The 18,924-nt window shown below is 54.9% G+C and overlaps 1 protein-coding gene across 8 annotated transcripts in view; it reads right to left on the bottom strand.

Annotated features, from left to right (window-relative positions):
* Positions 1–18,924, bottom strand: part of IRAG1 (inositol 1,4,5-triphosphate receptor associated 1) — a 128,983-nt gene that overhangs the window by 69,187 nt on the left and 40,872 nt on the right. For 5 of the 8 annotated variants that reach the window (XR_016231293.1, XM_051851398.3, XM_017345354.4 and 2 more), the window contains exon 2: positions 15,112–15,269. The exons of the other annotated variants lie outside the window; for them this stretch is intronic. Coding sequence is in view for 4 of the 5 variants with exons in the window: in XM_051851398.3 (XP_051707358.3) it covers positions 15,112–15,269 (158 nt within the window). In the remaining variant the exon portion in view is untranslated. The remainder of the gene's footprint in view (positions 1–15,111; positions 15,270–18,924) is intronic. 8 annotated transcript variants of the gene reach the window in all.

Genomic DNA, 18,924 nt, shown 5'->3' with positions numbered 1-18,924 from the left:
TGAGAGAAGAAATGAATGAATGAAATAAAAGCAGTAAGATACATAAGGATGCACCTGAACTGGTGTCCTCCCAGGCCTGAACAGATGGCAGTGTGTGTGTGTGTGTGTGTGTGTGTGACAATAGCATCACTGTCAACGCGCAGTATGTCTCTGGTTCTTTGGTCACCTCCTGTGGCAGTGTTTTCATCGCACACTGTTCCCAGGTATGGCTGGGAGGCCCTCTGGGGGTTCTATCAAATGTCCACTCGTGAACTTAAGACAGTGTCTGCCATTGACCTCTTCCTCCCCACCTCGCCAGCCGGCACCTGCTGCCATGGCTGCCAGGACCCTCTCGGCTGCCCTGCCGCCCACCCCAAAGAGCAGTCTGCTAACGCACACTCCCAAGCATACGGCCGCCACCTCCCACTGCTGGGGCAGTGGGTGCCAGTGGTCCCAAGAGAACCCATTCCTGGTTCTATTCTGACCTCAACTGGCCCACGCTGAAACCATGGCCTGGCGGCAGCCAGCAGCCTACAGCCCTCCCAGGGCCAGGACTGAGCTGTGTTCCTGAGCCCTCAGGTCATGGGTGGTGGCCCCTGGCAGGATGGGGAGGAAGCCCTCTCTCCTTTGCACAGTGCACCTTCTTGTTACATGGATGCTGGGCAGTGCATCTGGACTGCTTAAATCCCACAGTTTTTAGTGAAACTAACACTTCTCTCCCGTGAGCCCAAACACAAGGCCGTGTTCGGGGGACATCTCTCCACGGGAGCCAAGCCAGGGAACAGGAACACCATGTGCTGCCTCTGCACCAGATGCTTTTTTTGGAAGCCCAAAGCCGAACCCTTGAGAAGACACTCCTGGGGCCCTGTGTTCCCACCCAGGCCCACTTAGCACAGGAAACTGAGTGGCTGCAGTCAGGGGAGAAGCTCGGGATCTCCCACCTCTCAGAGCCCTGGGTGTGGACTTGAGCAGGGGAGGAGGAGTAGGAGGCAGCATTGCCTATTGGGAGAGCTGGACAGACCTGTGCTCAAATTCTCACCCAGCCACAGCTAGCTGTGTGTCCTTGGTGAGTCACTTAACCTCTCTGGGCTCTGTGATCATAAAATCTGACTCAGCAAGGCAGTGTGAGGATGAAAAGTAAAGTTGGAAAGCACCTGTCACTGGTGAGCTCAGTAAATGACCATTTCACTGTCTGTCTATTTTTTTTTATTTTTTTATTTTTTGACAGGCAGAGTGGACAGTGAGAGAGAGAGACAGAGAGAAAGGTCTTCCTTTGCCGTTGGTTCACCCTCCAATGGCCGCCGCGGCCGGCGCGCTGCGGCCGGCGCACCGCGCTGATCCGATGGCAGGAGCCAGGAGCCAGGTGCTTTTCCTGGTCTCCCATGGGGTGCAGGGCCCAAGCACCTGGGCCATCCTCCACTGCACTCCCGGGCCACAGCAGAGGGCTGGCCTGGAAGAGGGGCAACCGGGACAGAATCCGGCGCCCCGACCGGGACTAGAACCCGGTGTGCCGGCGCCGCTAGGCGGAGGATTAGCCTAGTGAGCCGCGGCGCCGGCCCTGTCTGTCTATTTTTTTAAGTTACCCACCATGCACGGAGGAGCAGCTTGGGATACAAAGACAAGGTCTTCTAGGACTCACAGTCCAGCAAGAGATACAGAGAACTGGGACTTGGAATATAAGTCTCAGGTATAAGGTGGCAAGGGATGGATCGCAGGCATGAATGCTCAGAGGAGAGAGAAGGAAACTGAAGGGAAGGTGGAGAAGCCACAAAGTGAGCAGTTGAGCTGGGTCTGGAGAGATGAACTCAGCCTGCTAGACAGAGCCATGAGTGCCAAGGTTTTTGCCTAAAGGAACAGCATTAGCAAAAAGGCATAACTTGGAATTATAGATGCACAGTGCAGCTTGATCCGGAGCATGGACTATGCAGCATGTGAGAGTGGAGAAATGAGAAATTAGAACAAGAGGTGGAGCCAGCTTCCGGAAGTCCCTGAATGCCACTCCAGTGAGTTCGGTCTTCACGGTTTTTGGCACCAGAGACCCTGAAGCTTAGGTGTGCGGATAACTTCGCTGCCCAAACAAAATACATAGAAATGTTGATAGCAGGTCCACCCATGAGCCCCCATGACTCACACTGGTGAGGCGATGGAAGAGGCCCAGTTACTAAAGCAACTGTCTTCCCTGTAGGAGGCAGAGGTAGAGAGACAGAGAAAGACAGATAAGAGGATGGGGGGGGCACTCTCATCTTCCAGTTCACTTTCCAAATGTCCATAACGGCTGGGGCTGGGCTGTGGGCAAAGCTAGAATCTAGGAGCTGAATCCAGGTCTGCCCCGTGGGCAGCATGAAGACAATGACTTGAGTCATGACTGCTGCTGCTTCCTGGAGTCTGTGTCAGCAGGAAGCTGGAGTCAGGAGCCAGAGCCAAGGGTGGCCCCCAGATTCTCTGACTGGGGGCCCAGGCATCCTAACCCGGGTCCTGAGCACCCCCACCCTGGGCCACCAGAAATGTTGAGGAGTTCACTGGTGAGTTGGAGCTCACTGTTCACTTGGTTGGCCAAGGTGGAGTAACAGGAAGTCAGCCTGATGCTGGTGGCTGGAACCAAGACTGGCGGACCCGTCTCATGGTCCCAGGGCTCCAGTCCCTGCAAAAACACAGATATTTGTCTTTCTGTCAAGGACCCCTCCTGGGAGAGATGCCCGGGGAGCTTCTCCCTAAGCAACGCTCATTCCACAAGAGTATCACTTCAGGGGCTGGTGGCGAGCTGGCTGCCGTACTCCTCCGTTCCCATCACGGTACGGGGGGCAGAGTCCTGCTCTGTCTCAGATGAAGGGGACACTGATGAACTGAGATGATGAAAATGCATACTCTGGGCCGGCGCCGTGGCTCACTAGGCTAATCCTCCGCCTTGTGGCGCTGGCACACCGGGTTCTAGTCCCGGTTGGGGCACCGGATTCTGTCCCGGTTGCCCCTCTTCCAGGCCAGCTCTCTGCTATGGCCCGGGAGTACAGTGGAGGATGGCCCAAGTGCTTGGGCCCTGCACCCCATGGGAGACCAGGAAAAGCACCTGGCTCCTGGCTCCTGCCATCGGATCAGCGCGGTGCGCCATTGGAGGGTGAACCAACGGCAAAAGGAAGACCTTTCTCTCTGTCTCTCTCTCTCACTGTCCACTCTGCCTGTCAAAAAAAAAGAAAGAAAATGCATACTCTGATAAGTGCCACAGGGCCCGCAAACACCCACTGATCACAGCTGGTGGTAAAATGAATAGTGGCTTTGCTCTAAGTGATTCTAAGTGAGTCCCCCATCACTCGTCCTCTGGACTCCACTGTGGGGGGCCAGCAGGCAGCCGAGAGGCTGGGGACCTCCAAGGGGCCAGGAAGAAACAGGAGGCTCTTGGGACACGGAATAAGAGTCTAAGGACGCACGGTGGAACAGAATCCAGAGCAGTGGCTGAAGTCAAGAAGGGAAAGCCGTGCATGAAGCGGCAGGTGCAGGACGGAGGAGGTGGCAGGCAGGGCTGGGGTGGTGCCAGGCTAAGTGGGAGAGCCAGGGAAGGGCGAGCGACGAGAGGCTCCCACTGTGCGGATTCTCGGGTGAGCAGGAAGGGCTGACATTTTTCCAGAGGCTGCTTCTCCTCACGTCATTAAATGAGTTTCTGGCTGGTGTGGTCTCTTGGAAGTCGTTTAAGGAACAAGCATCCTTGGAGGCGAAGTGTCTGCTCTCAGAGATGCACATTAGAGAGCAGTGGGCCGGTTGCTAGGAGCACCGTGACCAGCTTTTAGATCGGTTACTAACATTTCGCAGTTGGAAGAACTCACATAAAGGTCCAGATATCCTGCTTTTCTTGAAACTGAAAGGTCAGGCCATCTTGCAGAGTAGCACTCAGTTTGACCTCTCTTAAACTGACCTGCTGTATCCTGTGTGCCACTTGGCCCAGAAGTGACTGACTCTCGTCCTGGCCAGATTTCCTGGGGCAGGGGATGTTTGTACCTAAAGTCTCCCCTACCCACAGCATCTGGGTGGCTCCTGCATGGCTACACCCATGGCAATGCCAATCAAAATTCTCCCTGGGGCTGGTACTGTGGCACAGTAGGTTAAACCTCTGCCTGTGGCATCAGCATCCCACATGGGCACCGGCTCTAGTCCCGGCTGCTTCTCTTCCAATCCAGCTCTCTGCTATGGCCTGGGAAAGCAATAGAAGACGGCCCAAGTCCTTAGGTCCCTGCACCTGTGTGGGAAACCTGGAAGAAGCTCCTGGCTCACTGGTTTTGGATTGGCCATTTGGGGAGTGAACCAGCGGATGGAAGACCTTTCTCTGTCTCTGCTTCTCTCTGTCTGTAACTCTGCCTCTCAAATAAATAAAAATCTTAAAACAAAAACAAAACAAAAGCCTCTCCCTGTGCTTCCGGTGTATGTGCTGAGTTTTACCCCCGCTGGGGAAGTTGGTACTCTGAAAATTGCCTTTTCTCTGCCACAGGGAGAGAATGTCTGTTTCGCAGGAGTCCACTGTGAACAATAGAAGTGCGCTGGCTAAAATAGCGTTTTCACGTGAGTTACATCTGATGGTTCACCCTCTTCCCTGGCGGGGAGTCTCCAAATTCCCAGCATGCACCACGAATGTGGGCTGCATCTGTTTAAAGCCGGGAAGGGACAGGCATGAACTCACTTCCTCATGCGGTGTCCCGAAAACCCACATGCAGTGGTAGTGGTGAGTGCGGCTCCACTTCCAAGCATTTAATCTAGTCCGTCTTCTGAGTAGAATACAGATTTGATTTTCTTTTACCACCAAAAACCCACCACTTACTGCCCAGAGCAATTTGAAGTAACCGACAAAAAAATATAAAATAGGAAAACCAGAGACCATAAAACGGGGCAGTGGTGGGGCAGAGGGCAGTCTGGTGAACATAAGTTCCCCCAGCAGACGCAGCACGTGCGGTCTGGCTCTGAGGTTGAGCCGTCTGCGGTCCGTGTGGTCCGTGTGTTTGGAAGGACTGCCTTAGGGACTGCTCACCAGGCGAGAAAACAGCTCCGGTCTGTGCTCTCTTCTTCCAAGGGCCCTGAGCTCAGCTCCCACCCCCAGCTCTCCTCTCGTCTTCCCCGGGGCACTTGGCTCACACCCAACCGGAATCCCCCCCCCCCATCATCTCCATCTCTCTCCCTCTCCAGCTTCCACCTCCCGCAGCTCCATCTAACTACCGGTGGTGCAGGTCAGGTTCACAGAAGGGGCCTGCAGCCCACGACCAAGGAGCTGTGCTGGCAGGGGCGGGATTCTCTCTGGGCTCCCGGAAAGGGGCGGAGCCTGGGAATGCTCCCACGTTCTTACACCTCGCTCTGTCCGTTCAGCCAGCAAAGCCTTGTGGAAAGCCTGTTGTGGTCAGGGTCTCGGGCCGGGAGGCAAAGGTGAGCTTCCGATGAGATGGGCAAAGGAGCAAAAGCCCCCTCCTCTGGGTGCTAAGTGACCTGAGAGGCATGGAGCTCTGGGGTGGGCGCTTCCTCTGCCTGCTGGCTTACGGCCCCCTGCCGGGTCCCCTTGCTCGGAGGAATGCAGGGCAGGCTGCCGCCAAGGGACAGCCCACCAGACAAGCTGCTGGCTGCAGAACTTCAGGCCTGAGGTTCTGGAGCCACACCAGCTCACAGTACAGCTTCCTGCTCGTTTATATTTGAATGTCAAACAACTGAGGCGGTTTTCAGTGCAAGGATGCCTGTGGTGTCGCGTGGACAGAACTCCGTTTTCCTGCCTGGAAAGCCTGCGGCAGGGGGACCTGGCACCCAGGAAATGCTCAGGAGGTGGTGGACTGCGGCATGTCGCTATCAAGCATTCGAAATTGAACTCGGTCCTTCGGGATTTTGGTTTCGATGTTTCTGGGTCTGATCAGCAATCGGGATCAAACAAACCGTGGGTGAGGACACCTGCTGAGCTCACAGAACCGTGCAGAGGAACTGAGCTGAAAGCAAGACATCGCAGCGTGGCAGAACCACTTCCTCTCCCTCTCTTCCTACATTGACCTCCACTTCATTAATGAAAAACAGCTTTGTCCCAGGGCTGGGCAACTTGGAAGCAGGGTTAGTGGCAGGCCACGGGCCCTGGCCAGCCTGTGTTTTCACCTCTCCTGGGTCCTGCTGGCCTGCAGGCCTCTAACACCCCTCTCTTGTGCTTTCAAGTGGCACCTTTCCTCGTGGAAGGTGCCTCTTCTTCCAGGAAGCCCTCGAGCCACCATGCAGTTGACTCTACAGCTGGAGGAAAGTCAGCAGGACAGGGGTGCTCTCAGCTGCCTGCCTCTCTCACCTGTCAGTGGGCCAAGTCTCCCGGGGGGTGCATTTGCTTTCCCTGGAGTCAGTGCATCCCTGTGGGGCTGGGCCATCCCTCAGCAAGTTCACCCTGTAATAAGCCAGCAGGTCACATTTTGTTCTCCTTAAGTAAATCGTATGGACACATCGAGATGTGTATTTCACTCCTAAATTCCTAGAATGCACTGCATTTTCCTAATCGCCCAGCACAGGAATGAGGATAGGCCAGTTCACAGATGGGAGCATCAGCTCCCTCTCCCTGGGGCCAGGCCCAGCCCAGCCAGCACAGGGAGCTGAGTCCTGCAGGTGCGCCCTGGCTGACAGCCGGAAGGCAACGTGGGGTTGTGGAGCGGGCGAGTGGATTGGAATCTCACCTGGGTGAACGGGGAAATTTCCTGATTTTCATGTTCTCAAATGTTGTGTACAGCTAACAGCTCCCATTTTCTGGATTTGTTTAAACAATGAAATGAGACAAAGCGACAATAGCAACAGAAACAAGGACAGTGAGGAGGGAGGCTGCAGCCCCTGTCACAGTCCGAGGAGGCCGTGGCTGCCATGAGGCCTCTCAGGGGACTTGCAAGGAAGGGATTTTTCCAGCAGCAATCCTGAGGGCCTGGGCAGGGCAGAAGGGGCTCTACTGAGGTATGCTGGATGTGGGACTCCCCCCTGCCCAGCACAAAGGGCCAAGTCCACTGCTCCTGGGAGGCCCCCAGTGTCCACCCCTGGGGATCCTGCCATGCCCCCAGACCCTGCCCTGCCTCTCTCCCACGGTTGTCCTTTCTGTGCCTGGACGCCAGGGATCAGCCATGACCACACTGTCCCTGTCCCGCCTCCTTCATCACTCTCCTGCTCACAGACCTCAGGGGGATGGACTCTCATACTGGTCCACGGAGCATCACTCAGCCAGCCGGTCAGCACCCACCCATGGCCCCAACCTCCCCTTCCTGCTTCCCTGCCTGACGCCATTCCTCCCATTTCCCCTGCCCTGCAGTCTAGCCAGGTAATCATCTATCTGTCCAGTCAGCTACTCAACCTATCACACCACCACACCCATCCACCTATCCGCCCACGCCTCCATCTACCTGCCCAACCATCCACCTGCCCTACCAGCCACCTATCCATCTACCTGTCCACCCACCCCTCCATCTACCCACCTATCCATCCACCTACCTATCCACCCACCCACCCTTCCATCTACTCACCTATCCATTCACCTACCTATCTACCCACCCACCCCTCCATCTACCCACCTATCCATCCACCTACCTATCCACCCACCCACCCCTCCATCTACCCACCTATCCATCCACCTACCTATCCACCCACCTATCCATCAGTTTATCCTCCCTCCCTCCCTTCATCCCTCCCTCCTTCTCTTCCCTCTTCCCTTCCTTCCTTCTGTAAGTTCTCACTCCATGGTGGAGCCTCTGCTGAACATTGGAGACACAAAAATGAAGGACACAGCCTCTGGCCCCAGGTAGCTCACACACACTCTGACAGAGGAACAAAGAACAATGGACTCCCATCAGGAACTCCACCCATTGCTCACAATAGGAGCTAAGGACAAATCATTGTAATGTGCACTCCTGCCTGTAACCACTACCATTTAACAAAACACTGGGCTTCATCCCAGGCAGTTCCAGAGCTGGAACCTCACAACTCTCACGCTGAGACCAGAACCACTAGAGGCCAGCCTGCTGGCGCTGTCCTCTCAACCTTTTCCAAGCCTCTTCCACAGAGGATGGGGTGTCAAGCCCTGCACACCACGCTGGGGCCTCTGGAGTTGGGGACACTGGCTTTAGGGACAGGAACACCTCATCAGGGAACTTGGGATTAAATCTCCACTCAACCATGACACAGCCACACAAATTCTGCCAACTACAGGGCCTCATGGAGACCCAGGTTCTTTATGTATAAAATAGAGAAAATAATATCTACCTTGCAGAAGGGAGACCACGTAGCAGGTGCCCAGGAAATGTCATCAATACCAGATCTGTATGAGTGCCTTTTTTTCTTACCATAACGAGATACCTGAGGCAAGCTGTTAGAAAGAAAAGAAGTTGACCTGGGCTTGCAGTTCTGGAGCTGCAAGGAATACAGGCCTCATCTGGCATCAACCTTCTGGTCGGCGGCACAGAGCATCACCTGGCAAGGAACAGGGAGCATGTGTGTGTGTGTCTGTCTGTCTCTCTTTCTAAATTCACCAGGAGTCAATCACAGGGGCTCCATTCAGGCTAACGCTCTAATGTAATCGAATCACTTTCCAAAGGCCCTGCCTCTGAACACCATAGTCCCATCAAGTTCCCACCCTCTGAATGCCATTACCACAAGACCCTGGGGAAGAAAGCACCTGCGAGCTGGCGGGAAGGCCTTCACTGAGGCTGTTCTTGCCTGGGACGTGATGACATAAACCAGAATGAACTCCGGAAGAGGAAGCCAAAACCCTCAGTTGGAACATTCTGGTACTTCTGAGTTTCTGGTGACCAGCCTGACCTCACCTGCCCCAGCTACTGCGTATGCAGAGTGGGATGCTAAGCGCACGTACCTCTGGAGCTGTGGGGTTACTATGTGCGGGGAGCAGTGCCTGGGAAGAGGGTTCTCACTGGGGAAGGGGTGTTGTCCCTGCCCTGCACAGCCCTCACCAGGCTGTGAGTGATTTGCAAGCATCATCCACTTCGTCTGCATTTCAGGCCTTGCAGACAATGGACCCCGTGCGTCACAAAGCCTCTTCCTGCAGGGAGGGTGCACAGGGTTCCCAGGCAGCCCACAGGCTGGCGCACACAGAGCCTGCTTGCTGGCCCTGATGACAGGGCTTGAGCGGCCCAGGGGAGGGACAATGGAGAGAGGAGCCGGCAGTCTGCTGACGCGGTAAGATCTGCTGTTAAGTTTCAGATGTTCCCAAAGATGGCACAAAACAGAGGCCCTCTAGCTCCTGGTCAGAGGTCACGGAGGGCACGAGAGCAAATCCGATGGGAGAGCAGTGCCACTGGACAGCAAGGGAGCAGGGCCCTGCACAGCTAGTGCTCTGTGGAGTGGGTGCACCTCCATTCCACGTGTACGGGGCAGCTGTCGCACGGAAGGGTAATCGTTCCCCCTTTCCTGTGTGCTCCATCTCCGTTTTAGTCTCAGAGAGTATTTTCTGGCAAGAAAAAAAAAAAAGTAGTGGAGGCCCCATTTCCTTGGCTCATCACCGTGAGACGTGGAATCTAGGCCCTGCTGCTTCCTTGTTATGTGACTTTTGGGCAATCAACTTAGCCTTTCCAAGCCCTGGCTTCCTGATCTGTGAAATGGGTATAGTTAATGCTTCTTCTAGGAGTGTTCTGAAGGTTAACCGAGATCATGAGGGTGAAGAATTTAGTCTAGAAAACACCAGGAACTGTGTGTTCACTTCTTTCCCCTGGCTTGGATAAGACACTACTTTCCTGGGGATAACAGCCTTCGCCTGCCTCACTCGCAGTGGCGATCAGAGCAGTGATGGCCAAGATACACGTGCAAGCTCTCTGTCACCCGTTTTCCATGGTATGAGGGACTGAGCGCCAGCTCTGAGCCAGCTGCTTTGCTTGGAGCTCTATGCATATTACTCTGGCAATTAAATGCAAGCTGCCTGGGTTGGAATCTGGCCTCAGTCACGTCGCTGTGTTACCTAGTGCTCATCACTTTTCTAGCCCTGACTTTACAGAGGCATTGTGAAATGTTGAACTCTATCATTTGTTTATGAGAGGCAGAGATAGAGACAGAGAGAGTTCCCACTACTGCTTTACTCCCCCAGATGGATTGGGCCAGGCCAAAGCTGAGAGCCAAGAGCTCCATCCAGGTCTCCCATGTGGGTGGCCAGGAGCCAACCACATGAGCCGTCAATGCTGCCTCTCAGGTGCGCAGCAGCAGGAAGCTGGAGTCAGGAGCTGGAGCCGGGTTATCAACTCCAGGTGCTGTGATGTGGGAGGTGGGCATCTTAACCACTGGGCTACATGCTCACTCCTAGGAACTGTGAACAGGAAATGATAATGTCCACAACAACCACAGTACTCGGACATAGTATGTACTCCATAAAAGCCAGCTGTTCTTCACAGCTTTACTGCATGGCTGAGGAAGCGGGGGCAAGGTGAACGAGCAGCTTATCCAGAGTCACCCTCAAGGATGCAAACCAGGCTCTTCCCACTCTGCCGCGCTGCCTCCACCTGTGTGCCTGTGAACCAGAGGCGTCCTTGCCTTCCAGAAGGGTGCTTAGGCAGTGCTGCTCGGTCACTCTCCTTTCCAAAAGGCCAGACCGGCAAGATTGGCTCTGAGCCCAGCCCACCAGCAGAGTGTGAACCAGGGTGGCTCCCTTCCTCTGCTGACCCAGAAAGGGACAGCACTGGGATTTGCTTTGATGGCACCTCCCACACTCTCCGGCTCCAAGCTGAAGCGGAGGAAGCCCAGTAGCTTCCCAGCCAGAGGATCTCGGTGCTCCCCGAGATGACCCCTTCCGAGGCCCACACACCAAGGGCTGCTGTGCAGAGCGCACCCCAGACTCCTCATAGTTGCTTAAAAGCTGGGGGAGGCGGGGCAGGAGCACCACGGTGAGCTGAGTGCTGCCGTGATGTTAAGCCGTAGATGCTTCTGGAAGACAGGGAGACACATCTATGTCTGCCTGGGCACAGTGGTGAAGACGCTGCCGGCACACCTGCATCCCATGTTAGAGGGCCTGGGGCTGAGGCCTGGGTCCACCTCCAGTTGCAGCTTCCTGCTACTGCATGCTGTGGGAGGTCGCCAGTGAGGACTCAAGTCCTTGGGTCCCTGCCACCCGTGTGTGAGACCTGGACTGAGCTCTGAGCTCCTGGCTTTGACCTGGCCCAGCTCTGGCTGTCACAGGTACTTGGGGAGTGAACCAGCAGACAAAAGAGCTTTCTTTCTGTCTGTCTCTGTCTCTGTGCCTTTCAAAGAAATTAAAATAAATTTTAAAATGTTTTAAGCACAAAGAAGACTGGAGTGTCTCATGTGTGACTTTAAAACATTCTTGGAAAATGTAATTAGAACATTGCCTTTTGGTGAAAAAATTTTGAAATCCATGTATTCAACTGGTCTTTAAAAAGGTCACAGCAGGGACAGTGTGGAGGTGTAGCGGGTAAAGCCACCACCTGTGTAGCTGGCTTACCACATGAGTGCCGGTTCATGTCCTGGCTGCTCCACTTCAGATCCAGCTCCCTGCTGATGGTCTGAGAAAGCAATGGAAGATGGCCCAAGTGCTTGGCCCCTGTACTCATGTGGGAGACACAGATGAAGCTCCTGGCTCCTGGCTTTGGCCTCACTCAGCTCTGGCCATTGTGGCCAGCTCAGGGTAAAACAGTGAATGGGGGCCGGCGCCGCGGCTCACTAGGCTAATCCTCCGCCTTGTGGCGCTGGCACACCGGGTTCTAGTCCCGGTCGGGGCGCCGGATTCTGTCCCGGTTGCCCCTCTTCCAGGCCAGCTCTCTGCTGTGGCCAGGGAGTGCAGTGGAGGATGGCCCAAGTGCTTGGGCCCTGCACCCCATGGGAGACCAGGAGAAGTACCTGGCTCCTGCCTTCAGATCAGCGTGGTGCGCCGGCCGTAGTGCGCCGGCCGTGGCGGCCATTGGAGGGTGAACCGATGGCAAAGGAAGACCTTTCTCTCTGTCTCTCTCTCTCACTGTCCACTCTGCCTGTCAAAAAATAAAAAAATTAAATTAAATTAAATTAAAATAAAAAAAAAACAGTGAATGGAAGATTCTGTCTCTCTCTCTGTAGCTCTCACTTTCAAATAAACAAGTAAATCTTAAAAAAAAAAAAAAAAGAAAGAAAGAAAAAGGGGGCAGGTCATTGAGGGGCCAGCATTGTGGTGCCATGGATTAAGCCTGTGCCTGTGATGCCAGCATCCCATATCAGTGATTGGTTTGGGTCCTGGCTGCTCTGTTTCCAGTCCAGCTTCCTGCTAATGCACTTGGGAAAGTAGCAGAAAATGGCACAAGTACTTGAGCCTCCGCCACCCATGTGAGAGACCTGGATGGAGTACTGGCTCCTGGTTTCAGCCTGGCCCTGCCCCAGCCATTGCAGCATTTGAGGGGTGAACTAGTGGATGGAAGACCTCTTTCTGTGTCTCTCTCTTTCTCTCTGTGTCTCTCTCTTTCTCTCTGTGTCTCTCTTTCTCTCTCTGCCTTTTAGATAAATAAGTCTCTTTTTTAAAAGTTGTGGAAAATACATATCATAAATATACTACCCATGGATTTCAAAATGTTTTTGCGCCAAAATAAGCTTATTTTGTAAACCCCGTGTTTCCGCACACTTTCTGAAGCGTCCTCGAGTATGGCCTGAGCCGGGCTGTGGCGTGGCGGCCTCTGTCTCTAGGAGTCCCTGTGCATGGGGTTGTGCAGCGCTGTGATACAAGATGCAAACCGGAAGGATGCTCTCCCCTGCCTGCTTCGCTCCAGGCCAGAGGCCCCAGCCCCGCTGACCCCCTCCCCAGGCCCAGCACGCCCGAGAAGCTGAGTGGGGGTTGTCCATTGGGCGTAATGGGGCGCAGGCTGACTGCACCGCCCATGGCGTCTGACTGTAAGGGCAGAAAGGAGAAGGATCCTTCAATCCTAGGTGGCCCTCGGTCAGGGGCTGAAACCGTCCCAGCTCCATAGTGCCTCAGACCAAGGGCTGATGAGAATGGGCAGAGCTGGGGGCTCTGAGGCAAGGGCTGATGGGAACAGGCGGAGCTGGGAGGCAGAAGCGAATGCTTTTTATGAGTGACATCCAGAGAACCTGAGACACAAAGTTCATAGACCGGGTCCCTGGGTCCCTGGGTGACAGGATGTGGAACAGCAGCTGGGGTTCGAGGCCAGTGTGGTCTCACTGCCGGGCCCTGTGCACTGCGGCCTCCCTCCTGGGCCCTGGGCCGCCTGGCTCCGGCCCACCTCCGTTCCTCACGGGTCTCTCTTGTGCTGGGCTCCTGGGAGGCAGAAGCTCTGAACCTCTGCGAGCACTCTTCCAGTCTCCTCGGCTGCCCACCAGCCCAGAACGCGCCATGGGGGAGGTGGGCTGACAGCGGCCAGCAGGGCCTACCCTTTCGTCTACTCTGGCTCTGGGACACTGAGAGACACCTTGTAGGGAGCTGGAATTTGGGGCTCCTGCCAGTCAATCCAGGCCCTTTAACTCAAGGATCCCCCGCCTCCCCACTACACTGGGCCACCCCTGGAGACTCTCCACCCTCACCTGCGGGAGCCCTGCCAGTGAGTGGTTTGAAACATGGCGGGGAGAGAGGGGCCGGCCGGTTTCTGAGTTGCCTTGCTGCTATGCTCCCGAGGTTTGGAACCAGGAAGAACTGAACTCAGGGCGACAGGCTGCCTTCACAGAGGGAGCTGTGTTTTCCCTGCTCTTTCATTATTATTCTTATTTCTGCAGGAATGTGTGGAGTCTTGGGACAGCTGTTTGGGGGAGTTGTCCAGGATTAAGGAGCTAAATTTTGCATGAAAATCTGGCTCCCAGACCTGTCCTTGTGAATTGTAAGGGCTCAGAGATGACCACTGTGAGGGGAGCTCAAGGCTGGGGCACAGAGACACTGAGGAGACAGACCCCAAGCCAGGCGCAACCTGGGGCTCTGGGGCAGTCACGTGGGGAGTGCTGCCCTCTGTGTCATGGCTTCCTGCTCTAATCACCAAGCTTTCTGATCTCAAGGCGTCCTGGGTGGGGACGGGAGACTCAATAAAACCCTGAGCTTCCATCTGCAGCCAGAGGGGTGGGGTTGGAGCCACTGTCACTCAGACATTCATGGGAAGGGCATCTCCCCACTCACAAGGCTGCCAGTTCTGCGATGTCTCAACCTCACGGACTCGGGGCCATTCCCTCCCGAGTGTTTACTATCCAGCTCACACAGTTATGATATGCAAGGAAACAAATGTCATCATAAAGTGAAAACAGTCGCGACGAACCCGCCCATTTACAAAAATGATGCTCACTCCCACATCCTGCCCTCACTAACACGCGTTTCTGCCTGTGGCTTGGGCCAGTGGGGACGCTGCGGGATGTCATCCAGTGCACGCTGACTGCAGAGCCCACGAAACCAGAACAGACACAGCGCTGGAGAACTGTATGGGCAGTGGCTCAGGGACCGAATGAAGACAACATGCCAAGGCTGGGGCGGGGGGAGAGCTGCTTCCAGGGCCAGCGATTCAGGTCGCGAAGGATTTCAAGAGACCCCTGAAAAATGGATAAGCCTGGCACTATCGAGCCATCTCTTCCTGCAAGTGCTACCAAGTTAGGGGTGAATAACATGTTATCCCAGGTGGAATAACTAGGTATTGTTGATGGAAAAACTAGATATAGCAACACCAAAATCAATGCTTGATTTTGTTCAACCCAAAAACTGGCATATAGCTTAGAGCGAAAATAACAGGATTTCATTCGTGCAGTAGAATCTCAAAATGAGACCCTTTTATGACACTATTTTCACCATTTCCTGTTTTACATGACAATCTTGCTGAACACCTTTTGCACTCTCTCCTGGGACATTTTGATCATTATTTTTGGACATGCATTTAGTGAGTGGGCGCTTGCTGCTGCCCACTCGGCTGGCCTGATGCGGCTCTGTGCTGAGAGCCCAGCTCTGGGTCAACATCCAGTTTAGGAGGCAGCCTGCAGGGTTAACAAGGTCTGACTTCCCGTGAGGCTTCCGTCAGACGCAGCCTACACGGTGCGCCTTGGCAGCTCCAATGAGCTCCGGGTACTGTGCTCCCTGGTGCGGACGCCACACACCTTCCCCAGGCGCCCGCTGTAGCCCGCACAGGCTGCCAGCAAACCTTGTGGTCTCAGCCCAGGGCTCACGGCTCGGCCTCCAGCCAGGCTAGCCGCGAGCAGAGAGGGGGCACTTACTTGGCCGGCAGGGCTCTGGGCTGCCTGTGGCTCTCCGGGGGGCTCCTCGTCCTCGGGAATGTGGGGCATGGCAGCCTCCTGGCGGGAGTGGCCGCGTGTGCCCGGAACCTCCGCTGCGTCAGCCCCCAAGATGCTCCAAGAGGCCTGGGCTCCGCAGGCTGGGGAGATGCCAAAAGGACAAGTCAAATCCTTTCCCATTCCTGTCCCAAGCTGGGTTCCATTTGCAGGAGCCAACAGCCACAGCCAGAGCCTGCTTGAGTTTGCATCAGCACTGGAGGAGAAGTGGGGCCAGGGAGGGGGGCTGGAGTTGCATTTCCTCCCGCTCTCTGGCTTTATTTACAAAGTCAGAGGTGACCTTGGGAGTTGTGCATCTAATTTGGTGCTTACAGTAAACACAGCTATCCCAGAAGGGAGAGCAACGTACTTCAACCTCCTCTCAGCCACAGCGGACGGCGGCTGCTTCCTCGGGACCTGAGTGGTTACTGGCGTGTCACTTGATGAGGACCTACTGGGTGCCAGCCACCCTCCCAGGAGCACTACTGGCATCATCTCATTGAGTTCTCGTGGTGGCCTCTGACTGAGACATTAAGACCCCCATAGTAAAGAGGAGAGAGTGTCCCGCCCCGAATCACACCAGGAGCTCTGCATTTGTCCTCAGTCCTCCAGACTCCAGGCCAGGGCTCTTTCTACTACACCACACAGCCTTCCATTGCCACATGGGTGGGAACCCAGGGGTGGGGTTCCCTGACTTCCGCTCCCCATGGCAGGGGGATGGGTGGGAACAGAGGGCTCCGTCGTTTGCTGAGTCCCTGCTGTGTCCCATGCAACGTGCTGCTGCTCACTGGCAGCTGCAAGAGAAAGAGGCAGAAAGTCCCATCACCTCCTAGGATGTCAGGTGCCCTTCTTGTTCCACAGAGGCCCCAAAGCCAGAGGGCTGCATTGCAGGCCTCGGTCAGACATCAGCCCCAGCCCAGCGAGGGCATGCCGGAGCCAGCTGTCCGGGGCCAGGCCTGGGGTCTGAGTCACCATGGATAGTCAAAAGATGCATCTAAAACTGGCTGCTGACTGCTGCTGCTAGAACCAGAGGCCTCCAGGGTCCACAATTTGTCAATGTGACCACCACCTTGGCTTTCTGCATTCTCTGCTCTGCAACAGTTGGGGCGACCCCTGCTGGTCACCCCAAGAAATACCATCTTGGACTCAACGCGTTCTTTTACCCCACAGACTTGATTTATGTCTACTCAGCCTTACTTGTGTGAACAGCTGGTCACCCAAAGATGACAAGGACATGGTCTTGGCCCTCGAGGAGCATGGGGTGAGGTGTGGGGGGCGGCTGGAAATCCGGGTAACGGGATAAACATTCAGAAAGTGGGAAGTTGCAGGACCGCAGCCCGGGATTCCTGGCTGTAGGGGCTGGGCTGCTGCAATGCAGTTTTAGCAAAAATTCCACATTGGGAGTGAAGTGGGCATTTGAGTGGAGCCACGAACACAGCAATGTGCGTACAAGTTCTCCAAACACAACAGTGTGGGCCTAGCAGAGGAGAGGGGCTGGGGAAGGGAGAAGCCCTTGGCTCTCAGGGGTCTGTCTCCTGCCTTGAGTGGTTCTGTAGGAATCAGCTGAGCACCACAGCTCTCCAGATGAGCTCTATGATCAGTTTCTAGTGTCTCCACTTGGGCTTCTGCAGCGATGACAGCAGTGGTGCTGGGTAAGGGTGAGTCACACAGGTTAAGGGTAGCAGAAGAGAACCCACAAACCGCAAGTCTAGTGGAGAAATGGTGTGTGCCTCTTGGGAAATCTCTTATAACCATGCATGGTGGATGTGTGGGTCCAGGATGTCTTTTTTTTAACATTTATTTATTGGGGCTGGCATTGTGGTATAGCAGGTTAAGCCTGCACCTGAGATACCAGCAGTCCATATGGTCGCTGGTTCAAGTCTGGCTGCTCCGCTTCTGATCCCTCTCCCTGCTAATGTGCCTGGGAAAGCAGTGGAAGATGGCCCAGGTACATGGGCCCCTGCACCCATGTTAGAGACCCATAGGAAGCTCCTGGCTCCTGGCTTCAGTTTGGCCTAGCCCTGGCCATTGGAGCCGTTTGTGGAGTGAACCAGTGGGTGGAAGACCTCTCTGTTTCTCCTCTTCTCTTTATAACTTTCCTTTTAAAATAAATAAAAAATAAATTTTAAAAATATTTATTTATTTGAAAAATAGAATTACAAATTGAAGAAAGGACAGAGAGAGAGAATCTTCCATCCACTGGTTCAGTCCCCAAATGGGCACCACAGCTGGGGCTGGGCTGGGCTGGGCCGGGCTGAAGCCAGGAGCCAGGAACTTCATCCAGGTCTCCCACGTGGGTGCAGGGACCCAAGGACTTGGATCGTCTTCTGCTGCTTTCCCAGGCCATAGCAGAGAGCTGGATTGGAAGAGGAGCAGCCAGGACTTGAACTGGGGCTCACATGGGATGTCTGTGTTTCAGACAGTGGCTTCACCCACTGTGCCACAGCACCGGCCGCCAGGTTGTCTTAATGAGAGTATGGTTTCCACTGGGAGGTGATGCTTCCGCTTTTCCTTTGTGTCTTAATCTACATGAACTACACAGTCCTCTGCTTGCGAAGAAGGATTTAAACACACTGGGGCGTGTCCAGGAAGGAAGGAGGACGAGGATCTGTGTTTACAGGACAAGACGGCTCTAGCCTGGACAAGAGAAGGTGCCGGAGGAAGTGCAATCGCTCCACAGATCCAGAAATGCCTTCGCGTGCTGCTCTTGTCCCCACAGCACAGCTCAGACGAAGGCTTCCCTTGTGGCTGGAACCGCACACAGGTGGCTCTTGGAGGTAACGAGCTCCCATGCCCGGGAGACTTCCAGCAAAGACTCAGGCAAGAGGCCCAGGATTCCCGACCACTACAGGGGCCTCTTCTGTCCCTGGGAGTCCCTGAAACCCTGGCCCTTGCTAGTCACAACAAACAACAAGACCCGATGGTTCCACACAGAGCGTTCCAGAGCCTGTTCCAAAGTCTCCACCGAAACCTTTCATTCACTAGCCCTCCCCTTCCCTTCTTCCATCTCCCTCTCTGCAGGAAAGATCTTAAGCCAGTCCTCGGGTCAGAAAAGAAGCCGGGCACGGATGAAGCCAGACCGGCCGTAAGATCTCGGCTGCTGTCAGGATAAGGCAGAGTGGATGCTGGCTGCGGTCCCACCCCTGAACACGCGGCAACCCCGAATCCTCAGGGCACCCCAACAGCCCCACCTGCTGCGGCCATTCCCACGCTGCGCCTGCCCTATTTGCCTTCTCTCCCATCCATTATTATAAACGCGCTGCTTAAAATAGCAAGGTAGAGGCAGAGTCGCTCCCCCAGGGTGACATCCGGGTTCCGCCAGAGCTCGTGGGCACGCGGACCTCAAATCCATCACGGATTTGTAGAGCACGGTCTTCAGGAAGTGGTGATCTAGAGCTCTGGCCCATAAAAGGCAAAACTATTTAGTCGTGTTGTTCGGCCTGCGAACCATGCCTTCTTTAACCCATTTCCTGGGCCTTTCCTGCTGCCTCTCCAGCCTGGTCGGTAAAGGGTTAGAAGGGTTGGTTCCAAGAGTCCATCACTCACGCTAGCCCCAGCCAGTGCATCCAGTGGAATATGGCCCATTTTACAGGAAGCAAAACTGAGGTGCAAAGAGCAGAAACAACTTTCCTGGGGCTTTTGCACCTGGCACACATTGTACAAGAACCTCTGTAGGGATGGCTCACTAGACAATCATTCGTGCAACCCAAGAGGTGACAGGTCCCTAAGCCACACCTCTGCTCATGAGAGAAAGCAAGC

This window comes from Oryctolagus cuniculus, chromosome 1, assembly GCF_051225735.1.
Source record: "Oryctolagus cuniculus isolate XC-2025 breed Fujian yellow rabbit chromosome 1, ASM5122573v1, whole genome shotgun sequence".
NCBI lineage: Eukaryota > Metazoa > Chordata > Mammalia > Lagomorpha > Leporidae > Oryctolagus > Oryctolagus cuniculus.
This window is presented reverse-complemented; position numbering and strand designations above follow the sequence as displayed.